Consider the following 24,789-nt stretch of genomic DNA (forward strand, 5'->3'; position numbering starts at 1 on the left):
TTGCAGAGCTGTACCTCTCTGACACAAACTCAGCTTGTTTATAATGTCCAGACGTGAGACACACGGGGATGCTTGGTTTACCTGGCAATGCTTAAGCTATGGAGACAGGATCAGGTGGGGTTCCACATGACAGTTTCTGAGTTAGTGGCGAGCCTCCTCTTTGGACCCTCTGTTATTAGAAGAGATAGGTGCTACAAGGTTGGCTTTGAGTGGGTAGGAGTGGGTGTAGCCATTATCGGCTCATGGGATCACTGACTTCTCAGAGTTCAGCTGGAGCTGCCTTGTGTACGGCCACCATGGAGAGCAAGGAAGTCTGTGGCCACTGTTTCACAGAACGAGCTGAGGCTTTAATAAACTCGCCTGCGAGGCTGGGATGTAGCTCAGTGTTGGAGCACTTCCCTTAATATGCCCAAGGCCCCTTTCAGTCCCCAACCACAAAAACTGAAATAAAATATAAGAAAAACCCCAAATGGGCTGGAGATGTAACTCAGTTGGCAGAGTGCATGAACTCAGGTTATGGGTGGTATCTACCCCATTTTAGCCTGTGTCCCTTTAAATATCAGTTTAGGAGGCAAGGTTCTGGGGCCACAGCCATGACCATTGGAGGGTACTGGGAATCATTCTTTGAGATACAGGGGGGTCTGGCAGGAAGAGGTGAGATGGATCCAGCAATCCTACTTCTCCAAAGGAAATGAACCCAGTAGGTTGTTTTTTTTTTTTTTTTCAGTAGGTTGTTTTTTTTTTTTTTTTTTTTTTTTTTTTCAGCACTGTTCACAATAGCCAAGATACAATTTATCCTGAATGTCCCTTGACGGGTGACTAGGCAAAGAAACTGTGGTGTAAACATATAGTGGAATACTATTCAGCCTTAAAAAAGGAAGGGAATGCTGTTGTTTGGAGCAACATGGAGAACCTTCAGGACATTATGTTAAGTTAGCCAGGCACAGAAAGACAAATGCCACAAGATGTCACTTAATGTGTGGAGCCTAAAAATCTTGAACCCAGGAGCTCAGCATTTAAGAGCACTGCCTGCTCTTCCAGAGGACCCGGGTTCAATTCTTAGCACCCACATGGCAGCTCACAACTGTCTGTAAATCCTGTTCCAGGGGATCCGACACCCTTACATAGATATGTATGCAGGCAAAACACCAATGCACATAAAATAAAAATAAATTATATAAACAATTGAACTTGTAAAGGGACCTAGGAAGATGTGTATACAAAATTCAGTCAGTCAGAAGTGGGTTCAGGAATTTATTGCACAACACAATGCCTGTAGATGATGACAATGTACAGTCATTTTTTACTTCATGATGGTGACACATTCTCATGACTAGGTGATTTTGTCATTGTTGGTGGACTATGTTTCCACAGACGGAGGTGACAACAGTGTCGTTAGGTGATATAATCATGGTATATGCAGCCCATCATTGACCAGAACATTGGCTTTCATGTTTTTGAGGCAGGGTCACACTCTGTAGCTCAGGCTAGCTTGGAACTCATTATTTAGCCCAGGCTGACCTTGAATTCACAGTGAATCTCCTGCCTCAGCCTCCTAAGCACTGGGATTACAGGCATGAATCATCCTTGCCTACTTCAAAACATTGTTATTTGGCTTTGTTTCATGAATGCATTTTTTTTTTTTAAAGACATGTCTTACTATGTAGCCCAGGCTGGCCTCCAACTCCCAGGGTAGTATTTTTCTTGCCTATATCCTGAGTTGATGAGGCTGTAGGCGTGTGCCAATGTGCCTGGCATATATTACATTCCTGGGAGGCCAATGGGAACATGGGAGCCAGCGGAGGGAATGAAGATCAGGAAGATGGCCAGCCTAGCAGGGCCTGGGAGGGCAAGCAGCTTAGAAGTGGATCTCCAGCAGGTAGCGCAGACGGCACTGGCTTTCCTTGTATATGAGGTACTCACTCTGGCTGAAGCTGGAGCTCTCGAACGATGGGCATGGCAGAGGTTGACCTTGAGGCACCGCCACCTGCTGCCCATCCAGCTCTAGTTCAATGTCCTGGGTGGGATCTGTAAGGGGTGGAGAGCCAAGGGGGTCACTGGTGCCCGGTGCTCCCTGTGACTTGCCACTTGTCACAGGGAATGTCACCTTATCCCCCATTTTCCCCTGGGAAAGCCCTAGGCTAACGCTCAGTGAAGGGCATGACTTTTTCAGCCCTCTTAGACACCCTGGAGGGATCTGTTGGCCGACACACAGGGAATCAGTCCCTTCAGGGATTGCATGCTTTTGTCTTCTTTCTGAAAAATGCCCCCAGTCCCACCTGCCTGGACTGAGTCTACCAGGTTGATCGCAGTCCTTGGGGGAGGCTTTGCCCTGGAGGAGGTGGGAATGGGGGGTGGGCAGGGGCTAAGGGAAGGGGGTGGGAGGGGGGAGAACAGGGGAACCCATGGCTGATATGTAGAACTGAATGGTATTGTAAAAGAAAAGAAAAAAAGAAAAAATTAAAAAAATACCCCCAGTCCCTTATATCAACCCCACATTTATCTATAGATCTACCCATATCTGGGGCTCACCAGGCTCTGTGTGGCCTCGGGCGACGACACTGTCAAAGCCAGGGGGTGGACTCTTCAAGCTGGGAGCATCCAAGGTGATGTGGTGCTCTTTGCCTAGGGCCACCTCGCCCAGGAACATGTAGCCCACCCGGTGGTCCCCACACAGCATGGTAGTAACTAGAGGATGCAGAGGCTCAGTGGCAGGAGGAAGGAGCTCGGGCCCCTGCCCAACTCTCTCCTGCAGTGGTCATGTTATCTTCACCAGCTCTGCAGCCCAGGGAAGCACTTGCTGCCATCTTCCAGCCCCTCTCATCCTGGTCTGCTCCCTCCCGCTTCAGCTACCTCTCTGTTCAGCCCATCCCCTTCCCTCACCTCCCACAGGCTCTCAGCTACTGAGTCAGTGAGGTATCCCAGCCTGGAAGCTGGGAAGGGGCACCTCTCCGGGCGGCTCTTCTGAGCCCTCCCACCCCCAGCCAGTCTTTCTTGGGGTACTGTCCTCTCTGTAGACCTCTTTGTCCACCAAGAACTTAGCCCCATTCGTTCTTGGTTAAAACCTTGCTTTCTTGGACTGGCAGGTGATGGCGGCCTCCAATGATGTGTTCAGCCTGGGCTGATGAGGTTACTAAAGTGAGGATACCCTGACCATGAATTTGGAAGTCACTGGAGATGCCTTTGGTCCTCTCCCACATGCTGCCACACCTCTGCCTCACTCATATGCTCTGCTCATGGATGCTCTCATTTCTGTAGCCCTGGGGCCAGGGCCAGTGTCCGTGGAGAGGGAGAGGGAGAGACAGAGACAGAGAGATGGGCACAGAGAGACAAGACACAGACAGAGACAGAGAGACAGAGAGGGGCAGAGAGAGACAGAGAACCCACCCTCCATCCCTCTGCCATCCTGTCCACTGCTGTAGCAAGAGAGTCTTCAATGTGCACATGCACCTGGGCTCTGTGGCTTTCTGGTCCCATGTCCCTGCCCCTCCTTCCTCACAGAACACGCTGGCAAGGCCTGGCCCACACAGTCTCTCCCCTGTCCTTCAAGATCTCTTTCACTGCTGAGATTGCTGCTCGCACCCTTTCTGCTTCCCCTCTTCCAGGGTAACATGTCCCCGACTGCCAGATGCTTCTTGAGTCCTTGAGCCCTAGGGCACTTCACAGTGTACTCTGGTCAGTAATGCTTTCAGGATTCATCTCTCAGGACTGGGCCTAGTCCATCTTGGTGCCTCCACCCCCTGAGCCAGGTCTTAACCCAGGGGCATCTCACCATAGCTAGCTGACTTGCTGTTCTCCGAGGCAAAATAGATACCCTTGCCAACACGGCCACCAGAGTGCGGCATGATTCGGAGCCCACTGGTGAGGATAGCAGCCACCACGGCCACGTTGGTACCATGCCACAGCAGCCTCCGGTTGCTCAGCTTTGAGTGGGCCTGGAACCTGTCTCCCTGAGTGGGGGAAAGGTGGGAAATGGTCATGCGACGCGTCACATGAAGGATGGTTCATGTGTCCTCCATCTTCTTGGACAGTGACCCCACAGGTCACTGGCATACACTAGCATGGTGGCTGTGGATCAGTGGCTGAGCCGGCTCAGCAAGGGGCAGGTAAGTGAATGTTATCCCCTTAGGGACGGGGTGGTGATATAGGAGCTGAATATCCCTTACCTCCCCTTCTCTGTTCACTTTCCAGATGTGTTGCAGAGCTGGACAGCTGTAGCTGTTGCTGGTCTGTTCTAGGTAGGTCTTTATTGCCTGTGGAGAACGGGCCGGTGACTCAGAGTGAGAGACTCTGGGACTAGTGCCCGGTGCTCCTCCCACTCCAGAGCTCTCCTTAGGTCTGAGAGCCAGGGCTGCCCAGGTCCCTCAAGGGCAGGTGGGCAGAGCTCACCTTGTACTCGGGCTCTCCAGAGTCCAGCAGTTGAAGCTGGCACTTGAGGACCTGGTAGTCTCGGTCCAGTGGATGTGGCACTTCCTCCAGTTTCTCTTCCTCCCCAGGGGCTGCCTTCAAGGTCTGGGCAAGCTCGATGTCCGCTAGCACCTAAGAATGGGCACCAGAGCTCGTCTGCCTCGTGGACTTCCACTTTCACACCCAGCCTCTCCCATGTGACAGACACCCCACCTGTCCATCCCCACCCCATCTCTCTGTCTGGCTTTCTCCTTTCTTGGCCCTCAGCCTGCCCATGGCAACCCGGGCCCCATGACCATCTGCTCCTCTCGTCTTTGCCCAGTCTGTCTGGTGTCCTCAGGGTCTGCCAGCCCTCACCAGCAGCATGTCCTTCTTGGCCTGAAGAATCTCGGGGGAGTTGATGGGCGGGGGCCGGCTGCGGCCGAAGTTGTGTGGGATGATGGTGTAGAAGCGAGAAGACAGCTCCTCTAGGCTCTGGCCACCACCTGTGGGCTTTTTAATGGCCTCCTCCAGAGCTTCCAAGGCCTCAAAACCCTTTGCAATCTGCTGCTTGCTCAGCTTTCCCAAGGGCATCTTCTTCACATCTGGGGGATGAAGGGACAGTCTCAGCCCTGTACCCCCTGATATCGGGTCCCTGCCACTCCACTCAGAGCCCCTCTTCACCCAGGTTCATGGAGGTCATCGAGTTCTTGAACATCTCTTTGCTGAAGATGTTGGTGATGAGCTTCTGGGTGGCGGGGTCTAGGGAGCAGGGCTTAACCACAGTCCTCACTGGGCCTCCGTCCACCTGCAGAGAGAACGCCTGCATGGCAGGAGCAGTTGGGCAGGATGCCCATACGGGGAGCAGGGCAGAGCCTTAGAAAGGGCCCAGGCTGAGGCCAGAGAGGGAGGCCAGTACTTGAGGGTGTAGTGCCAGGCAGGCAGTCCCCTTCCTCTGCCCCCCACCGCCCCACCCCCTTCACCTTGACTACAGCCTCTTGGTCCTCGGCTTCTCCCTGCACTTCGATAAGCGTGTACTTGCTGGGATGGGCCACAAAGTTGTCCCGCTCCTCCCATTTGTTCTTAGTCTTCTCCCGAAATTTCTTCTCAAAGTCCTTCTTTGCATCTTCCAGGCAGGTGAAGTGGGTCATCTTGGTCTGCCCGATCTCTCCCTGCAAGTGACAGCTTTCAGGGGCGTGCCCATCTGAAATGTTCTCTGATCTCTCTCTGGCTGGGCTGATTGCCTCTGAACAGCGGAAGGTGAAGCGGGACAGTCAGCAACAGTGGCCCTGTTGGGGATTCTTGAAGTCTGTGCAGAGGAGTTGGGGGAGGCACACGGGTCACGTGGGTCACTCACCACTCGGCCCCAGCGGTTCCAGCAGCTGAAGCGACCCTCCTCCTCCAGCAGCTGGATGATGTAGAACTTATTATTGTTGTTGCCAATGTTGGTCTGGTTCAGGGTACAGTCATAGTCCTCGTAGACCTGTGCGGGGTGAGACCAGAAGGCAGCTCAGGTAGGCATGGGCTGGGTGTGCACCCTGGGGGACATCCGAAGGGGTCCTACTTTGGCACTTGGTATAATGGCTCTGCCCTTAGGGACACAGTCTAACTGGATGTGACTAAGCTCTGCTTTGGGAGTGGGAATTTGTGTGTGTTTTTTATAAGATTTATTTATTTATTTATTATGTATACAGCATGTATGACTGCAGGTCAGAAGAGGGCACCAGATCTCATTACAGGTGGTTGTGAGCCACCATGTGGTTGCTGGGAATTGAACTCAGGACCTCTGGAAGAGCAGTCAGTGCTCTTAACCTCTGAGCCATCTCTCCAGCCCGGGAGTGGGAATTTGGAGAGGACGCAACTGTTTCCTAGGTGGGGGATCTGAAAGAGACCTAGCTCTGCCATGAGGGGTGAGTTTGAGGGAGCACTGTGAGTCCTGGGGAAACTGAGTCCGACCTCTTCCTTGAGTGTGATGCAAGAGGCAACACCCTAGTTTCTGGTAGTCAAACATGACACACTTTGACCCCATAGAACACAGTCACTTTTGTTGTCTTAAAAAGACATGTAAGCAATCCACAGCTTATTAGAGACTTTGAGCCACTGGGCTAAGAACGGAGAACCTAAGGGGGGAGAAGGTGTGGGCTGAACATGGGTGCAGCTCACCTGAATTTTGGGGTTGCGGCTGAATGGACATGCAGGGTCCACACGGATGATGCGCTGATCTGCAGGAGCTGCTTTGAGAGCCTCGGCAGTGGAGCGGAAACTGTCCTCCTCCCCTGTCTCCAGTCGCCCCTTCTTGGAGCCATCCGTCTGCACTGAAGACTTTCGTTTCGGAGCCATGGCTATTCTGGGGTGAGGGGTAGGGAGTGTTCAGGCTCGCCTTTTAGGGGGCTGGCCTCTTCCGACTTCTTGCTGCACAAATCCCCATTTCTAAAACTGCACTTTGTACGCAGACACGCCCCCTCCCAAGCTGCAAGTGTAAGGCTAGAGCCTGTCCGATCTGCCACCCCGGGCTAGGAACAAGTTGGCTCCCTACCCTCTCCAGCTCTCCTGCGTGCCCTGAGGCTGTAGGAAAAGTGAAAGCAGACGCGCCCCTCCCACCAGTTGCCATCTTCCTTTCTAGAAGCATTTCCTCCTCCTGTCAGTAAGGTGGATCTGGCAAAGCTGCTGCGCTGAATCAGCTGAGCGATGGGGGTGGGGGCGGGGGAGGGCAGGGCGCTACAAGCTGCCCTTCTGCCGCCAGATCTACCTCTCTAGAGCTGAGGTATAGAAGCCTCTTCCTAACACACAGAGTTCTGGGGTGCCAGCCAAGGTTTCAGATAAAGTGGCCTTCAACTGCCAGAGCTAAGGAGCCACTTTTACCCACCCTCCCCTGCCCGGCAGAGGACGCCAGGGCAGGGCCACGGGACACTCACCCAAAAGAAACAGGACCCTGGAAGAGGTGGTTGTCACCCAGCCTGGTATCAGGAATGCCGAGTGCGCCTCCCAAGAAACAAGTTCTAAGTCTGGGCTCCGGTCTGGTGACCCTCTGTGAGCCTTCCGCTTGTCTTGGGTGGGGACTTCCCAACAACCACCAGAGGAGGGGAAAGAGCAGAAGAAGGGGTGGTGTTGAATTCCAGCTATTTGGCTACTAGTGGGCTGAGTCAGAGACTGGGCAGAAGTTGGTGGGCCGTCCTGTGCCCAGATGAGAGGTCACTAATCCAGACACGCCCAAAGCCTCACAGACTGATACACCCCTTCATGCTGCTTTGACTGGGCGCATGCAACATGTATCCGCTATTTGCCCGGTGACTTTGGCCCTGGGTTTGGATACTGTCTAACTCTTCAGGGCTGCCTGGATTCCAGTCTCTGTGTTTTAGAGCCTGGCTGGGTTAGCCTTGTCCCCGCCCCAGACTGGAAAATGGAATCACTTTCGGGAACGAAGAACTCCGCACCTCTGGCTCCCCCCAGCGGTCATGAGGCGCAAGCACAAAGAATGTCCAGACTCCTGGCCCCACCCCTCCCTGTAAGTCGGGAGGCGGCAGAGCGCAAGCGCCACGGGCCCAGGCCGGAAACAGGAAAAGAAACTTGCTTTCTCCTCCAGCTTGGCGCGGGAGCTTATAGGAGCTCTTGGAGGCGTGGCCAACTGGTCGGCCCAATAAACGATTGGGGGAGTGACAGGGCCTCCCGGAGGGTCCAATGGGGCTGCGGAAGGCGGGGCCCGCCGCTGCGTAGGAACCTATCAGGGCTCCGGGTCTTGCCATGCGGCCGGGGTTTAGCAGCCATGTGAGTTCCCTGCAGCCGCGGCAGCACACTGGTGAGCATGTCCACCGCCGTGGCAACTCGTAAGCGGGCAAAGCCGGCCCCCCGGTCCGGGGCCGCTGCGGGGGCCAGCAAGCGGCGGCGAAAGGTGAGCATAAGTTCCCTCGGGCACGACCGATCTCGCTACTGGCACAGCCCATCATTCCATCCCAGGGCCCCCATCGGGGCTCACACCTTCGCCCGGGGCCCCATCCCTTTGCTCAGGGTCCCATCCGGATCCAGCCCCGATCTCTTTCTTCCACCCTCCGAAAGCCTTTTGCTTGGCCAGGGACAGGAGGCCCTGCCTTTCTCAGTCCGGAGGCTCTTGACCGAGGAAGGATCGTATTATTTCCAGGTCGACTCTGCTGGGGACAGGGGCAAAGCCAAGAATGGCGGCAAGATGAATGAAGAAATCTCCAGCGATTCTGAGAGCGAGAGGTGAGCATTTTTTCCACCGAGGGGAAGGGGTAAACTTGAGGCTCACGGTGAATGGGAGACTCAGTGAACGGAAGATTGGTAACAGAGCTGGGTGGAGAACTCAGGATTGGCTTTGGTTCACAGATCTTGGGGCTTTCCTCTGATACCTGGTTGTGAGATGTCTTTTATTTCTGGTGTGTCTGTGAGGAGGACTGTGTGTGAGGTCTTGAGACCTTTTTTTGCCTCATGACAAGGACGCAGGCACAAGACTGGATTGCGAGGCAGGGGGAGAAAGTTGCAGAACTCATCCCATTTTCACACAGCATCACAATTACTGGTGTTCTTGGACTCCTTTTTGAGATGGGGGTCTCTGCTGTATTCCCCAAGGTGGCCCTGGCCTCCTGGGCTCAAATGATCCCACAGCTTTAGCTTCCTAAATAGTTAAAGACAGAGTGTTTATTGGCGCATATCTAGGCTTCCCTTGACAGTAGGGACTGGTTTCACTGTTGGGGACAGAGGTGGGCAGCAAGTGGAGAGAGGTGTTGTAGGGAGGTGTGTATCTTGCAGGTATGTGTTCTGAGAACAGAAGCTTTTTAAAAGTAGGGCTTGGGGAGATGAGGAGGAGCCTCATGGAGAGGGAGGGAAGGCATTCAGGAATCAGCGACTTCTGGGGTGTAAGCATGCCAGGGTGGAAGACAGAAAAGATGAAAGGTTTGAACACTTCCTCATTTCAGCAGGTGATGGGGATGGCTACAAGGTTTCAAAGGACTGGGGCAGGGTGTCATCCCTAGGGGTGGAGGCCCTCAGTCCAGGGAATCCTGATGTCGTGCTTATAAACAGGACTTAGCAATTCTGTGTCCCACTCTCTTCCCCAACAGGGTTTCTCTGTGTAGCCCTGGGTTTCTGATATGTATATATATACATATATGTGTGTGTATATGTGTATATATATGTATGTATGTATGTATGTGTACATGCGTGAGTTTGTATGTACTGCTGTGTGCAGATGCTCCAGGAGGACTGAGGGCATGGGATCCCTCGGAGCTGCAGTGGCAGGTGTTTGTGAGCCACCGATGTGGGTGCTGGGCAGTGAACCCAGGTTCTCTACGAGAACAGCAGGAGCTCTTAACTGATGTGCTATCTTTCCAGCCCGCTTTCAAGTTTTTTAAGAAGTTGTATTGGGAAATATATTAGCTATAGAAGCACCTCCCAGTTTTCTTCTACCGGTCCTCTAACATGGGCAAAAATAAAAACAAATGTGTACACATACACAGTTCAGGATTGAAATATCTTTTCTTACAAAAGCTACTTTTTAACAAAACATGATGCGGGATGTGGTGGCACACGCCCTTAATCCCAGCACTCGGGAGGCAGAAGCAGAAGGGGATCTCTGAGTTTGAGGCCAGCCTGGTCTACAGAGTGAGTTCCAGGACAGCCAGGGTTATATGGAGAAACCATGTCTGGGAAAACCAAAAATATAAATAAACAAACAAACAAATAAATAAATAAATAGGAACCATGTCTGGGAAAACCAAAAGTAAAGCTACATAAATAAATAAAGTAAGCAAGCAGAATTGGTAAATCCAGTTTCTGAGGTTTGGCAACTGGTGCCGTTACCCTGAGCCTGTCTCCTTGCCGCCACTCTCTAGTTTTCTGTGTGTGGCCCTTAAATAACTGACTGGTTTGGGTAAACTCAGGAAGGTCAGAACTCCCTGGCCTGGCCTTGACCTTCCTGAAAGGTGTTTTGGTTTTGAGGTGGGTGCTTACTTTGTATCTCTGGCTGGCCTGAAACTTGCTATGTAGACCAGGCTGGCCTTAGACTCAGAGGGATCTGCCTGCCTCTGCCTCCCAAGTGTGTGGGGAGGGAGGGACTGAGAGGAGGGGGCGGAATTGTGGCTGGGATGTAAAAGAGACAAATTTATTAAAAATTTTCATTAAAAATAATTAGATCAAAACAAAAAGGCTTACATCATCACACTCAGCTTCCTGACAGGTTTTGTTTTGTTTTGGTTTGGTTTTTGGTTTTTTCGAGACAGTTTCTTTGTGTAATTTTGATACCTGTCCTGGATCTCACTCTGTAGACCAGGCTGGTCTTGAACTCACAGAGATCCACCTGTCACTGCCTCCCTTGAGTGCTGGGATTAAAGGCGTGTGCCACCACTTCCCAGCTTCCTGACAGGTTTTAAGGTCCCTTCTGGTGGAAGTCCTGGGCAGAGTCTTGAGTGGGTGCTGGAAAATAAAGCAGCTAGCAGACTGGATGTCTGAGGGCTTGTGATCAGAGGGACCTGAGCCCTGGACTCCCTGTTTGTGAGTTCATCACCCACCTCAAGCTCCCAAAGCCTTTGAGTGAAGGGAGTGTCCTCAGCTGGCCCAGGGACTGGGGCTTAGAAGAGATAGCAAGAAATTCATCAACACGGCTAAGTCAATACCACTTAGGGTTCACTTGGAACCTAGTCCTTGGGATCCAAGGAGGATGCTGGGGGCAGCAGCCTCATCCCAACGTGTCTGTCTCTTAGGTTCTGCTGGTAACTCGGTGCCCCTTGGAGTGGTTGTCGCCCTGGCATTTGCCTTTTCTGTTCTGAGTGCTGGATCTCCTGTTTCTAGTGTCTGGTGCCTTTCTCCTTTTGTTTGGAAAGCTCAGGAGAAGGAAGGGACCAGTTCTGTGTCACTTTGTACATCGGACGATGTCTTTTTAGCAGAGAGTTTTAGAGATAGTCTTGTTCTGTCTTGGGCTGACCTTGAACTTGTGGCAGTTCCTGTCTTACCTTCCAAATTCTAGGATTTTGGGTATGCCGCTGTGCCTGGCTTGCCAATGTGATAGGATGGTGATTGAACTCAGGAGCGTGTGTAGGCTAAGCCCATGGTCTGTCACTGAGCCATACCCATTGCAGTATCTTCATTGGTCACTCTTTTATCTAGGCGGCACCTCTTCCTCCTCTCTCTCTGCCTTCTCTCTCATCTTCTTCCTTCTCCTTGCCCCCCCCCCCCCCCCATATTGGCTGTTGAACCCAGGGCCTCAAGCATGCTTATCTTACTTTGCCACTGAGCTAATTCTGCGGACCTGCCATTTTTAGTTCTCCTCTTTTGTAGACAACCTGCTTTCTCGTAAAAGCTTGTGGACCCTTCCCTTTCTCTTATTGTTGAACTTTTATCATCATTTCTTGGTGTTGTGGGAAGTTGGCCATTTTCACATTGTGCTGGATGGACACTGAGTGGGATCTTTCAGTTGGTCAAGTCACATCCTGCAGTTTTCTGCACACGGGTCATTGGCCCTGGGGCTTGGCGGGGCCAGGGTTGGCTTTGAGAAAACACAGTCCTAGGGGCCAGATGAGTGAGGCCAACCTCTTAGACCCAGCCCCTTCTTCCCATAGCGTGGCTCCAAGGAAAACAGAAGAAGAGGAGGAGGAGGAGGAGCTGGAGGAGACTGCGCAGGAGAAGAAGCTACGCCTGGCCAAGCTCTACCTTGAACAGCTCAGGCAGCAGGGTGAGCTGGGGGCGCTAGATGAAGGCCAGGGTCTCTGCCAGAGCCTACCTGCTGTCCCTGATGCAGCCCCAGCCATGTGCTGAGTCACTCACAGAGATCCCCATTGTCTGCACGTGCTGCTGATGTTGGCTATGTGTGGAGGGTGGCGAGGATCTCTAGTGGGCCAGTATTCCCTGGACAGACTAGACCTGAAGGGAGCTAAGCCCAATCTGATAAACAGAGTCAGGAAGGGCATGTTTTCCCTTCCCTCTGCTGAGGCATTGGGAGCTTCCTATAAGATAGGTAGGCACCTGTGACCCAGCCCTGGGGCCGAGGACTAGGCTTGGGATGGAAGGAGGGAAGGGGACCTCACTGGGCCCTGGATTATATGGACTGGTCTGTCCTGCACAGAGGAGGAGAAGGCTGAAGCCCGTGCATTTGAGGAGGATCAGGTGGCCGGGCGCTTGAAGGAGGACGTGGTGAGTGTGGAGGGCAGGGTGTGAGTGTGGTGGGCGGCTGAACCTTCTCCCAGGTCCTCACTCCTCGTTTCTCCTCTCTCTGTAGCTCGAGCAGAGAGGCAGACTACAGAAATCGGTGGCAAAGGAGGTGAGTGCTGAGCGCCGCGGTTTGAGGTTAGAGAGTCAGTGCACTCAGCTGGGTGGGCAAGCAGATGGCTTAGGGCCGTGCAGGCTGTTGGAGTCTTTTTGTGGAATACAGCGGACACCTAGGCGGATGTGGCTAGGTAAGGAAGGGTCTTATTGTAGCCTTGGGTCCTGTTTTCCTTCTGGCTAGGGTGGGTGAGTAAGAATGGCTCTGGCTGGGGAGTGTCACCATGGTTCCAAGTGCAGTGACCCAGTCCCTGTCTGCCCAGATCCAGGCCCCAGCTCCCACCGACATTCGAGTTTTACGGGGCCACCAGCTCTCCATCACATGCTTGGTTATCACTCCCGACGACCTGGCCATCTTCTCCGCCGCCAAAGACTGCACCATCATTAAGTGTGAGTGAGACCTTGAGGGCATGTGTGGAGCCCTGATGAGGGAAGCTTCTTCTGAGGCAGGTTTGCCACCAAGGGGGGGCTTTGTGAGTGACAGTGGAAGGTTCTGAGCAGCTCCATGGGGCAAAGACAGGGTGAGGATGGGAACTGAGGCCTCAAACGGGAGATTGGACTAGAGGGAGGCTCTGCACTGACTGATGGAGTCCTTGGTCCTTCTAGGTTCCTAGCCCTCCACACCTTCCCACCTTCATCAGAGGAAGGGCTCATGCTCTCTCTCGCTCTCTTCTTCTCCCCCTCCTCCTCCTTTATCTTTTAAATGCTTTTCTTTATTTTGTGTGTGCGGTGTGCATATATGCCACAGTTCACATGTAGAGACGTCAGAACACAACCTGTGGGAGTCGAGTGGGTTCTGGAGATTGAATTCGGGTCCATGCACATTGCACGTGGTCCTTACTGAGCATACCTCCAGTCTCCAGGGCGCTTTTGCATGCTTCCTCTTTTGGGGGTCATGGCTGCCCTTGGGGACCAGTGCCCCCATTTGGCAGATGAGAGCGATTTGTGCGGAGGCTCACAGCAGCTGAGCTGGATCCTCTGACCCAAGCGTGGGACTCCTTTCATGACCCCTTGTCCATGCCGCTCTTTCCTACCGGGGGAGGGGAGGTTGCTAAGCAGCCAGCGGTATCCCCCATCCCAGTAACCTCTTTCTTGTCTTGGTGGCAGGGAGTGTAGAGAGTGGGCGGAAGCTGCGTGTGATTCCTCGAGCCAAGAAGGGGACCCAGGGGCAGCCTCCAGGCCACAGCAGCCACATCCTCTGCATGGCCATCTCCTCTGACGGCAAGTACCTTGTAAGACTGGGTTAGCCCGGTAGGCAGGTGGAAGATTTGGGTGTGTAGTGTGTGCTTGTGGCTATTACCGTCTTTCCCACAGGCCTCTGGTGACCGTAGCAAACTCATTCTGATTTGGGAGGCCCAGAGCTGCCAGCACCTGTACACCTTCACTGGACACCGGGACGCTGTGTCGGTGAGGCTCTGGTATTTAGCGGGCACCTGCTGAGTGGGCTAGCCCCAGCTCATCTTCAGGGGACCTCCTTTCTGGGTAGTGAGTCTGCGTGTCAAGGACATGACAGGGATTGATGGCGGGAGGTTAGGTTCATCTGGTGCAGGGCCAGGGAGGGCCTGAGGGGTGTCCAGCCATGTGAGGACAGGCAAGCGTGTTCTCGGCTCCACACAGGGCCTCATGCGGTCCTTCACAGTGCTCTAGGGGAGCAGGCTTCCCATATCACGTGACTTGCTTCAGGAGAGCCTCTCTGGGCCTGCCCTCTGTTTCCCCTGGTGGAGTCCTGACCCTTTTGCCCCTCCCCATTCACTCCAGGGACTGGCCTTCCGAAGAGGTACCCACCAGCTCTACAGCACTTCCCACGACCGCTCTGTGAAGGTGTGGAACGTAGCAGAGAACTCCTACGTGGAGACTCTGTAAGTGTGCTCAGGCAGATGGCGCGCGCATGCGGGGTCACGTGTAGTGTTGAGTTCACATGTGACCCGACCCCCACCCCGCTCTGTTCTTCCCTCCAGCTTCGGGCACCAGGATGCTGTGGCTGCATTGGATGCTCTGAGCCGAGAGTGCTGTGTGACGGCCGGGGGCCGGGATGGGACTGTGCGGGTGTGGAAGATCCCGGAGGAATCCCAGCTTGTCTTCTATGGCCACCAGTAAGGCAGTCTGCTGTGGTGTGTGTCAAGGCTCTATGGGCTGGGGAGAGGGCTGGACCTTGCCCCTCACAGTCTCCATCTCTAGGGGCTCCATTGACTGTATTCATCTGATCAATGAGGAGCACATGGTGTCCGGTGCGGACGATGGGTAAGAGTTATCTTTCTGATTCCTATGACCATTGCTGCTGCTTAGGACCATTCCTGCCTGCCAGGGCCTGGGCTTAACTCATGGGATCATTTTGGACCAGTGACCCTGTCCACATGCCTCAGCTGGTCTGTGTGCTCAGTTCTCCCTGCTGTCTGCCTTCTGTCCTGCTCTGGCCCCTCAGACTTACTTCCCCACCCACAGCTCCGTGGCCTTGTGGGGCCTCTCCAAGAAACGGCCTCTTGCCCTCCAGCGGGAAGCTCACGGGCTGCATGGGGAGCCAGGCCTGGAGCAGCCCTTCTGGGTGTCGTCAGTGGCGGCCCTACTCAATACAGATCTTGTGGCCACAGGTGGGTGCTCTGTGGGGAGGGGGAGAGGGGGGCACAGGGCGAGCTGGTATAGGGGTTGGTTGCTCACTGACCTCCTGTCCTCCAGGCTCCCACAATGCCTGTGTGCGGCTTTGGCAGTGTGGGGAGGGCTTCCGGCAGCTCGACCCTCTTTGTGACATCCCCCTGGTAAGTGGGAAATGCGTGAGCCTGTCTTTGCCAGACTCTGGGGGCCCCTGGAATGAGCTTTTTCTGCTCTTCCCACCCAGAGGAGTCACTTCAGAGCAAGGCCGCTTCCTATCACAGATCCCGGCAGGGACTCCCTCTTCCTTCCTTCTCTGTCCCCTGCCCCTCCGCCCTGTCCCGCCCCGTCCCGCCCCGTCCCGTCCCGTCCTGGCTTTGAGAGTAGCATGGGCAGAGGGTTGGAGGCCTGCCCTGGGGTTTGTTCTGCGTAGCTGGCACCGGCTTGAGAACCAGGCTGGGCTGTGTGGAATTGATGATCCACACTGGGGTGACCTCTGGGATTGTGGCAGGATATGTCAGTGACAGCTTGGGTCGGGATGGCTTTCTTGGGGTTCCTCTCCCCCCGCTGCCAGGAGCCAGGCCCTAGGCAGCTCCTGACACACTTGATGGGTACTGTCTCCTTAATCCATCTCCTGCTAGGCTGCTGCTCCGCTTCTGGCTCAGATTAGGAGGCTGAGGCTGCGGGGGGAAGGGGTTGGGTCACCCGACCAGGGGCAGGAGGCAGCAGGTTTTCACCAGGCTCTGGGCTGGTGTTGGCAGCTGTGTCCGGATTCTTACTGTGTCCTCTCTGTCAGGTTGGTTTTATCAACAGCCTCAAGTTCTCCAGTGCCGGGGACTTCTTGGTGGCTGGCGTGGGACAGGAGCACAGGTACATGGTGGGAGGTGGAGCTGGGGGCGCGGGGGCGCTGGCCAGATGGGGATAGGAGAGGGCGGTGTGGGCCTGCCTCAGCTGGTCCTCTCATTCCCCTCAGGCTTGGCCGATGGTGGAGGATCAAAGAGGCTCGGAACTCAGTCTGCATCATCCCACTCCGCAGAGCCCCTGCGCCCCCTGTTGCTGGGTCCTGACACTCATCCTTATTTAAGTACTTTCCAGCACCCGCCCCTGTTTGTATTAAAGCCTTCTGTTTTGGACCTTGTTCTTCTGGCTTGGGGGTGGGTGGGGGTGGCAGAGACCAGGACCTGGCCTTGCATGACCTCATCAGTCAGCTGCTCTCCAAGACTCGAGGCTGACGGGTCAGCGTCCGCTCACCCATCAGCCAAGAACTATGGCTTTCAATTCTGTGTAAAGGCTCTAGCTGGGGTCTGAGGATCAAATGGAATAGCAAGACCTACAAGTCAGGCTGACCCCACTTCCCACCCATTCCAGCTCAGGCAGCCGGAAGGGATAGACTGCCCCTGAAGTGGGAGTCTGCCATGCTTGGGGACAAGGCCTTCAGTCTGATGGAGCTAGGCAGGGACCCTGCTGGAGAGAGCTATCAAAGGAATACTTGCTGCTTTTCCATATTGGGTGGTTCACTCCTATCCTGGGGGTGCAACAGTGGAGGAGGGGAGAGACGGGGGAAGCCGAGGAGCAGGACAGGTGGTCAGGTGCCTCCAAGGCTCTTTTGAGACGTGACATTGAGATGTGAAAAGTGGTGGGGAGAACCCCCACCCAGGACAGTTTGTGCAAGGCCAGGAGGTACCAGAGTCCTGGGTCAGCTGGCAGAAGTGCGGTGGGAAACCGCGAGAGGGGTGCGAGCTAAGTGACCGATTTTAGGTCACATTCAAAAGATAACCAGGTGGTGAGATGGCCCAGCGGGTGGAGGCACTCGCTGCCAAGCCTGACAACCTGAGTTCCGGTCTCAGAACCCAGACGGCGCAAGGGGAGAATTGAACCCCAAAAGGTGTCCTCTGACTTTCACATGCCATGATACATGCCATCTCGATGAATAAATAAATACAATAAAAAACAAAGAGAAAACATAACCATCTAGCTGGGGTGGGGGTGGGGTGGGGTGGGGGGTCGTCGTCGTTGTCGTCGAGGAGGGGTGCTGGTTCGGGGTGGGAGTTGGAGGAGAAAGGGAGGCCAGTTGGGAAGCCACAGTACTGTCACAGGTGGGATGATGGGGTGGGGAGGGGCTTGCAGCAGGCAAGGACAGCTGTGTCTGAGGTGGGGCTTGGAGATGGAGCTCAGGGATCTTGGTGATGGATGGGGGGGGGTGATAGCAGGGATCAGTGATGACTGAGGACGACCAGGTGGGGGTGGAGCAGGCTTTTAATATAATTTTTAAAAACACGGGTGAATAGAATAGCCAGAGCATAGAGTGCTGAGGAAGACTATAGGTAGATAACAGGATCCCAGGGCAGATGGGAGAGGGTCCCAGGAGCAGCCAGGCTACACTTGCTTGGGAAACAGAGAGAGGAAGGAATCAGAAAGAAGAAGGTACGTGTGTAGGTCTGCATGTGGGTGGTCTTGGCGGTCTTACTGAAGGTTTGTGTGTGGGTTTGTGTGGGCTTCACCTCTGGCTGTTGCGTAAACATGTTCTCCCAGGACACTGACTCACTGCTAAACCTCCAAGCTTCTGGTAGTGACTAGGCGCTTTCCTCAGGAGGTGTGTCCGTGATGTTTGGGGTTGAACATGAGTACTGACCTGTGACGGAATGTGGTGGGTCACAGCTCTCTCCCCTCACTCTGCCCTGGACACACGGTCTTGCAGCTGGGCTCTCAATGCAGGGAAAGCCAGCCCTGCCCTCTGCTCCTTCCGGACCTGCACAGCTCCCCCACGTTGCCCTTGTCTTGGTTGAAAGAGCACTCCCGGGGTGGATGACAGATTGTATTTTGTCTGGTCTCACTGCCCAAGCTCCAGTGTCCTGGGAAGTGAGGGGAGAAGACTGATTGTTTAATGTCCAGCCTGTGCTCCTCACCACAAACTCCACGGTTTTTCCTTCCCAGTTTGTAAAATTTTCAAGAATGTGCAGGATTTCCCCCTCAAAAGTGATTTTCATTACAACGAGGTTTAGTAGATTTCTGTCCTTTTTTGTTTTTGTTTTTTTTTTGGTTTCTCTGTGTAGCTTTGGGCCTATCCTGGATCTCGCTCTGTAGACCAGGCTGGCCTCGAACTCACAGAGATCTGCCTGCCTCTGCCTCCCGAGTGCTGGGGTTAAAGGCGTGCGCCACCACCGCCCGACAGATTCCTGTCCTTATTATTTCAAGTCTAGACTGGATTATTTGTGGAGCACCAGTGAGGATCCGAAGACTCCATGGAACGTAGCGTGTGGCTAGGTACCTATGCTGGCTGGTGTTGGAGAAGACATTTTCTCTTTGGCTGCCCCTCAGTGCTGCTGCTTCCTGCTACCTGGTCTCCCAGTCCTCTGCCTCCTCCAGGGCTGTGTGACTGCCTGCCTTCATCTGTGTCAGCGCCTTCTCCAAGGCCCACCAACACAGCCTCGAGAATGCTCTGTGGCCCGTCAGCGAGAGAACATGGTTTTCTTCCTGAAATCAACCTGCGAAGATGCGGACATCAAAGTTGGAGCTCCGTCAACACAGTTCCAAAGAACAAACTGCAGAGTCCTAGAATTGAGAGGACAGCAGAGGTAGTCAGTTCATCGTCACACGCTTTTAGAAATAAAACCAGGGCTCGTGCCTTTTATAATGGTTTGGAAAACACTGTGCGTGCGCACACATCTTGTTTTTGTTTTTTTCAGGACAGGTTTTCTCTGTGTACCCCTGGCTGTCCTGAATCTTGCTCTGTAGACCAGGCTGGCCTTGAACTCGAGATTCACCTGCCCCCCCTCCTGAGTGCTGGGATTAAAGGTGTGCACCACCATCGCCTGGCCACATATATTTTACTATTATTTTTATTTATGTGTATGCCTATATGTGGATGTCATGTGGGTGCAGTGTCCTTGGAGGCCAGCAGAGGACACTGGTCTCTTGGAGCTGGAGTTGACAGGCAGTGAATTGCTGGGTGTGGGCTCGGAGAACCAAACTTCGGTTCTCAGCAAGAAGAACAGGTGTTCCCATTCCTACCCAGAATGACACCAAGGTATATCAATTACATTAGGCAGATATTTCACCCTGGACGACGTCCCTGTAGATGTCTTGATCATGACCTCAGTATTTTCTTAGAACGTGCGATTTCTCTGTTGTGTTAATGTAGCTCATTGCCAGTGTCAGCTGGCTGACCTCTGGTGAGGCTCTGTGGCAGACGGCAAGAGCATATGTGAAGGAGAGAGATCATATCACATCACCCAACAGGAAGCCAGAAATTCAGGGGTAAATCTGCAACAGTCCTTTCCAAGGGTAGCAACTTCAGTGATCCAAGGACCTCCATGTAGACTCCAGCTTACCTCTTAAAGATCTTTTTAAAATTAAAAATGCCCCCCTCCCCGTGTGTGTGTGTGTGTGTGTGTGTGTGTGTGTGTGTGTGTATTGAGAGATTTAAAAAAAAAGTCACAAACGCCTGTACATTCTGCTTTCCAAATAGAGGCTAATGTGTCTTTCTGCCACACCACACCCACAACCTGCCTCCTGCATCTCCCTCACCCCGTTAACTCTACACTGACACTTCTAGCCTCACACGACCCCCTCCTCCTTAGATGACTCCCCTAGTCTGTATTAACCACATACATTCTGAAAGCGCTGCCCTGACTCTTGGGACTGTAACTGGCCAGACTGAGGACCTCATGCTGTCAAGATAGGTCTTGGGAGGTCAAATCAGCAGAAAGGGCCCCCCTGGTAACAGCCGCCTTTCACCTGTCTGGCATCTTTACGGGCAGAAGAAGGAAGAGACCACTGAACCCTGAACTGAGATGGAGCCCAGGGGTCTCCTGGGCACTGAGTGGGTAGGTCGGATATGTCAGCCACCCAGTACCTCTGTCGTCACTGACAGTTTGTATAAATGCTTTTCACCTCTCATATTCATGTTCAGATATGTGCATCCTTAGGTTCTTAGTTTCCAGAAATGCAGTCACAGTGGTCAAAGTGCCTTTAATTACAAATGCATTTCAGTAGTATAGATCAACTTACCATTTTTTACTTTTTGAGACTAGCTCAGGCTGGCTTTGACGCCAAAGCAAGCCTCCTGCCTCGGCCTCCTAAGTGCTGGAATTACAGGTATGAAGCACCATGTCTGACTTAACTCACTACTCTTTAGTATTTATATAGTATTTGAAGGTGTAAGCAGTCTACTGCCATACCTCCCTGATACCTCCGTGCCCGATCTTGTCTGAAATTATGAGCAGACTATAAATCATTAAATAAACCCTCCACTGATTATTCAAAAATGCGACTAAAGTGTTATTACCAATAATTCATTATACACCTTTATGTCAATGGACCAGTAATTCTGGTGATCCAGCTTTGAAGCCAGGGCTTTGGGCATTTACAGCAGAAAAAAGGAAAAAAAATGTGCGGACCTGCCCCACCGGGAACTTAGGTCACCTGTGAAGAGGTGGCCTGGAACCGAGGAAAGGCAAGTGGGCACCGCTCGCCCATTTCCCAGCCTCCCTTTTACCCTGAGACAATCAGACAGCGGGGAGTCAAGTCAAGCAAGAACTCCTTTATTGATAGGCAGTAAGCCTCTTTTATACCAGAAAACCTCAGAACCCTAGGAGAGGGTGAAGGAACCAACCAATCATTTGAAAGGGCACCCTATTTACAAGTTGTTTATGTCCTGACACTATCTCTTGTTTTTTAGTATCTTATCTTAGCATAAATAACTTGAGCTAACTTTCTTTCTCACCATTTGTATCCACTCTGCGTAAACACCTCAAAGCTTAAGCTCTATTTATCTGAATTTCTCTCAGCGCCCTCTTTGCAGCCCATGTATGCCCCACAAAAAAAGACAGCACTCTGCCTTTTCCTTAGAAGGGACTCAACTGCCGCCTGAGTCACAGCTGCCCTTGTGACATCATGAGTCACCCTCCTCTGCTCTCTGCTCATGCCAACGCTGGGGCAGCACAGACCTGAGGGGATTTTTAACCATCTACACCCAATCCATGTGTGAACAATGGTAAGCAAGAGACGGCAGAAACGTTAGGCTTATTATATATATTCCCATAAATCTCACAATGACAGACCCTTCTGATAACTCAAGAGTCTAGGAAGCAGCCAGTGGTGCTCTGTATCTTTAATCCCAGCACTCAGGAGGCAGAGGCAGGTAGATTTCTGAGTTCAAGGCCAGCCTGGTCTACATAGTGAGTTTCAGGACAGCCAGGACTAGACACCCTATCTTGGAAAACCTGAGCTGAGCGGCGGAGGGGAAGAGTCTGAGATGCTCTGGAAGCTGGGGATGCGTGGGGTACAGAACTGAGCGAGAGATGGCAGCCCCTCTCTTCCCTAATTGCTGAGTACAGGATGAGGGACAGACGAAGCCTGAAGACCTTAAAGAATCTACCAGCTGTGTTCCTCAGGAGAAGCAGCCAGTTGGTCTAGCCTCAGAAACAAAGAGGGCAAAGAGAGGAGGAGGTTTGGCTTGGGCGTCTCTGGCCCCTGTTCTTCAGATGGTACCGAGCTAGGCACAGGAAGAAATGATTTGCCTGCATTCCCATTTCATTTTCAGCCTGAAACTCTGGTTCAGAAATGGAAAGCAGGTAATGTTAGTGTGAAATTGGGAAAACCATGACCTCTCAGACCAAAGGCCTGGGGCTGAGTCTGGGAACGTGTTTGTGGAATAGAATAGCTAAGATGTAGGGAAGTCGGTTTGGAATTGTATCAGCCGCTTGTGTTAGGGCACACCTTTAATCCCAGCACTTAAGAGATAGAAGAAGAGGGTGGGAGGAGGGAGGACGGGGGAATCGGTGGCTGATATGTGAAATTAAGTTAATTATAAAAGTACTATAAAAAAAGAGAGAGAGAGAGAAGATGAATCTCTGTGAGTTTGAGACCAGCCTGGTCGAGGGCTGTCACACAGAGAAACCTCTCAAAAAAACAAAAACAAAACAAAACAAACACCCCACACCAAAACAAACAAAAGAAGACTTGTGTGTGCATGTTTACACTTCTGCACATATGTCTGCTTGTCAATCAAGATGAGAAGCGTGAAAGCCACGAGGAGGAGGACAAACCAGCCTGATGATGCGCACCGATAATACCAGCACTTGGGGGGAATAGGAGAGGGAGACAGAGGCCAGCAAAGGTTACAAAGACCTTGTCTCAACACACCTCAACACACACACACACACACACACACACACACACACACACACACACACACACAGGATGAGGGGCAGGGTGGGAAGAGAAGAATAGAGAATGAGAAAGAGAAAATGAGGGATTGGAATATGAGCTGGGGAAACATGAGGATTCAACAAGAGGGAGGGAGAAGGCCGACGAGGACGGGGTAGAGTCAAGGAAGAGAGGAAGACTGAGCGAAGGACACCAAGTCCCCAGGGGGTCTGATGGGAAGGGACACGGTCCTGGTTAGGTGGGCAGGCTCGCCAGGACATAACCGTTTGATATGTGTGTGGGTCACAGGTTTTGCTCTCAGCCTGCTAACCTGGTCTCTGGGAAAGCTGGAATGCCAGAGCAGGAGAGACAGGCTGGAGGAACTAGGGGAGCTGCTAGGGGCCTGAAGCCAGAAGGTGACAGTGTCCTGACCAAGGCTATTCACTTCAGGGGGGAGGGAGCCAATTATTGATAGGGAGTCAGTGCCTTTCTCGGCATATCCTTGTGCCGAGGTGGATGAGGAAAGTCACTGAGTATCCATCCCCCTTTTTCCCTGCAAGTTCCAAGAAAACCAGGAGCTCTCTGAAAAGACCCCAGCTGTAAAGATCCAAGCCTGGTGGCGTGGCACCCTGGTACGACGGGCGCTGCTGCATGCGGCCCTCAGGGCCTGGATCATCCAGTGCTGGTGGAGAATGATACTGCCGAAGATTATGGAGAAGAGGCGTCAGGCGTTACTGGATACCTTCCAACAGGAGCAGTGGGCAGTGGTCAGGCTGCAGTCCTGGATCCGAATGTGGCGTATCTACAGGCGTTACCACCAGGTGCTTAAGGCTGTCCGAGTCATCCAATCTTACTGGAGGTGCCATGCCTGCGCTTCACGGGGTGTCATCAAAGGCCACTACCGAGTTACAGCCAGCCAGATGCATCTGGATCTGGAGATCTTGCTGGGCTCACAGCCGTGTATCGTGTCCGAGTGTATTCCCCTCCCAGTAAAGGAGTGAGGTGGTCTTATGCAGTTTTTCTCTGTGACAAGTTCCCGGAGGGTACGATAGAAGACACTTGGCATTTTGTATACTACCTCTGAGGAAGTGGCAACCCTGGGTTCTTGTCTCTCTGCTGGATTGGCTTTTCATCCTCATCCTCAGCTTCTTCTTTTTTTTATTACTATTAAGAAATTTTCGTCAGGCGGTGGTGGCCCACGTCTTTAATCCCAGCACTTGGGAGGCAGAGGCAGGCGGATCTCTGTGAGTTCGAGGCCAGCCTGGTCTACAGAGTGAGTTCCAGGAAAGGTGCAAAGCTACACAGAGAAACCCTGTCTCGAAAAACCAAAAAAAAAAAAAAAAAAAAAAAGAGAGAGAGAGAGAGAAAGAAATTTTCTACTCACTCTACATACCACATCCTTAGCTTCTGAATCGTAATCAGACACCCAAACAGGAAGCTGTGAAGAGAGTCTGGCTGAATTCTTATTCCCACTTCTCCCTTGAACCCTCAAAGGAGACTAGGCTCACTTTTCTCCACATCTGGCCAACGTGAGAGGTTCTATGGCATTCTGCTGCAAGCGCATCCTCTGTGAGCAGCCAGGCCGCAGGTGACACAGACCCAGGAGCTGAGTCTCAGTTTTCTTGTCCTCTTCAAGGGATGTCCAGGCCGTGCTGGGCTCTCTGAAAGTCTCTTCCTGTGACGTGTTATCCCACAGGGTGGGATCAGGGCCAGATGGTAGTTAAAGGTCAGTGGCGGCCTAGGCTAGGCTGCCCCTCTTCCTGTCTGGATATTGCTATTCCAAAGACTCTTAACAGAAAGGGAGTGTCTCGGAGAGCTGGGTCTTTGCCGACAAGATTGTAGGCTTGGAGCCCTGTGTCCAGCCCTACCTTACTGACTTCTCTGGTCAGCTGGTCCTCGTAGAGGTTCTGAGCTGCTTCCCAAAGATCTCGGGCGCCAGCTGTCTGTCTCATACGCAGGCATGATCTCTCTGTTCCCTTCTCTGCCCTGTCCTGTGTCTTTTCAGAGTCCTGGTGTCTCATTACCACTTGAAGGACTTCTCTGTTCCTGCCTTCCTCTATCTGCGAGTTTGAGAGTTTGGATGAGACCTTCAGTCCCAAACTCAGCTCATTCTACTACTGCTCCCCTTTCCAAATTCCCCCTCCTCCTCTTCCTCCTCCTCTTCTTCTGCTTTGCCTCTCCGGGGTGCACCCATTGCGGCTGTGCTCTCCAGGGAGTGCACTCCGTAAGCTCCGTTGCTGACGGCAGCTCCTCTGACATGGCCACCACCAAAGAGTGAAATTAATATCCTGGGTGGATGGAAGGGGCTTCGTTAGCCAGAGATAACGATCATCAAAGAGCCATTAGAGAGGAACATGATAGGCCACTAACTGATGGGACAGGACACGATAAGGACAGACT

General features: G+C 52.9%; 3 protein-coding genes across 9 annotated transcripts; 2 read left to right on the forward strand and 1 right to left on the reverse strand.

The window, feature by feature from the left end:
* Positions 1-1,241: 1,241 nt before the first annotated feature.
* Positions 1,242-7,891, reverse strand: Parp3 (poly(ADP-ribose) polymerase family member 3). Of its 7 annotated transcripts, none has more exons than XM_006978390.4 (11): positions 7,302-7,891; positions 6,550-6,733; positions 5,744-5,869; positions 5,370-5,558; positions 5,071-5,194; positions 4,765-4,991; positions 4,390-4,539; positions 4,167-4,253; positions 3,773-3,950; positions 2,533-2,688; positions 1,242-2,028 (listed from the first exon to the last, which is right to left on the reverse strand). In XM_006978390.4, the coding sequence occupies exons 2-11, from the start codon at positions 6,724-6,726 to the stop codon at positions 1,859-1,861; spliced, it is 1,584 nt and encodes a 527-aa protein (XP_006978452.2). In that variant the 5' UTR covers positions 6,727-6,733; positions 7,302-7,891; the 3' UTR covers positions 1,242-1,858. The 7 variants fall into 7 exon arrangements, with proteins under 7 accessions (XP_006978452.2, XP_042137502.2, XP_076433101.1 ...); XM_042281568.2 differs by having other exon boundaries at positions 6,550-6,728; positions 7,302-7,512; XM_076576986.1 differs by having other exon boundaries at positions 5,071-5,209; positions 6,550-6,728; positions 7,302-7,434.
* A 156-nt stretch (positions 7,892-8,047) lies between these two features.
* Positions 8,048-16,373, forward strand: Rrp9 (ribosomal RNA processing 9, U3 small nucleolar RNA binding protein). Its single transcript, XM_006978387.4, has 15 exons — positions 8,048-8,275; positions 8,522-8,604; positions 11,955-12,067; positions 12,458-12,525; positions 12,611-12,652; positions 12,918-13,044; positions 13,762-13,886; positions 13,969-14,061; positions 14,413-14,513; positions 14,613-14,747; positions 14,833-14,895; positions 15,097-15,242; positions 15,328-15,407; positions 16,037-16,110; positions 16,214-16,373. The coding sequence occupies exons 1-15, from the start codon at positions 8,189-8,191 to the stop codon at positions 16,305-16,307; spliced, it is 1,431 nt and encodes a 476-aa protein (XP_006978449.3). The 5' UTR covers positions 8,048-8,188; the 3' UTR covers positions 16,308-16,373.
* Positions 16,374-21,095: 4,722 nt separating this feature from the next.
* Positions 21,096-23,400, forward strand: Iqcf1 (IQ motif containing F1). Its single transcript, XM_042281571.2, has 2 exons — positions 21,096-21,235; positions 22,950-23,400. Exons 1-2 carry the CDS (start codon positions 21,233-21,235, stop codon positions 23,388-23,390), a joined length of 444 nt encoding a protein of 147 aa, XP_042137505.1. The 5' UTR covers positions 21,096-21,232; the 3' UTR covers positions 23,391-23,400.
* The last annotated feature ends 1,389 nt before the right edge of the window (positions 23,401-24,789 follow it).

This window comes from Peromyscus maniculatus, chromosome 7 (assembly GCF_049852395.1).
Source record: "Peromyscus maniculatus bairdii isolate BWxNUB_F1_BW_parent chromosome 7, HU_Pman_BW_mat_3.1, whole genome shotgun sequence".
In the NCBI taxonomy this organism is placed as follows: Eukaryota; Metazoa; Chordata; class Mammalia; order Rodentia; family Cricetidae; genus Peromyscus; species Peromyscus maniculatus.

What these genes read in the sequence shown, in the direction of transcription:
- Parp3 (XM_076576986.1), bottom strand. Translation starts at nt 6,726, where the DNA reads ATGGCTCCGAAACGAAAGTCTTCAGTGCAGACGGATGGCTCCAAGAAG. An exon ending in CTGGAGAGCCCGAGTACAAG is followed by an intron (nt 4,254 to 4,389) that starts GTGAGCTCTGCC and finishes CGTTCTCCACAG; the next exon opens with GCAATAAAGACCTACCTAGA. An exon ending in CCGAGGCCACACAGAGCCTG is followed by an intron (nt 2,029 to 2,532) that starts GTGAGCCCCAGA and finishes CACCCCTTACAG; the next exon opens with ATCCCACCCAGGACATTGAA.
- Rrp9 (XM_006978387.4), top strand. Translation starts at nt 8,189, where the DNA reads ATGTCCACCGCCGTGGCAACTCGTAAGCGGGCAAAGCCGGCCCCCCGG. An exon ending in CCAGCAAGCGGCGGCGAAAG is followed by an intron (nt 8,276 to 8,521) that starts GTGAGCATAAGT and finishes TATTATTTCCAG; the next exon opens with GTCGACTCTGCTGGGGACAG. An exon ending in TGAACAGCTCAGGCAGCAGG is followed by an intron (nt 12,068 to 12,457) that starts GTGAGCTGGGGG and finishes TGTCCTGCACAG; the next exon opens with AGGAGGAGAAGGCTGAAGCC.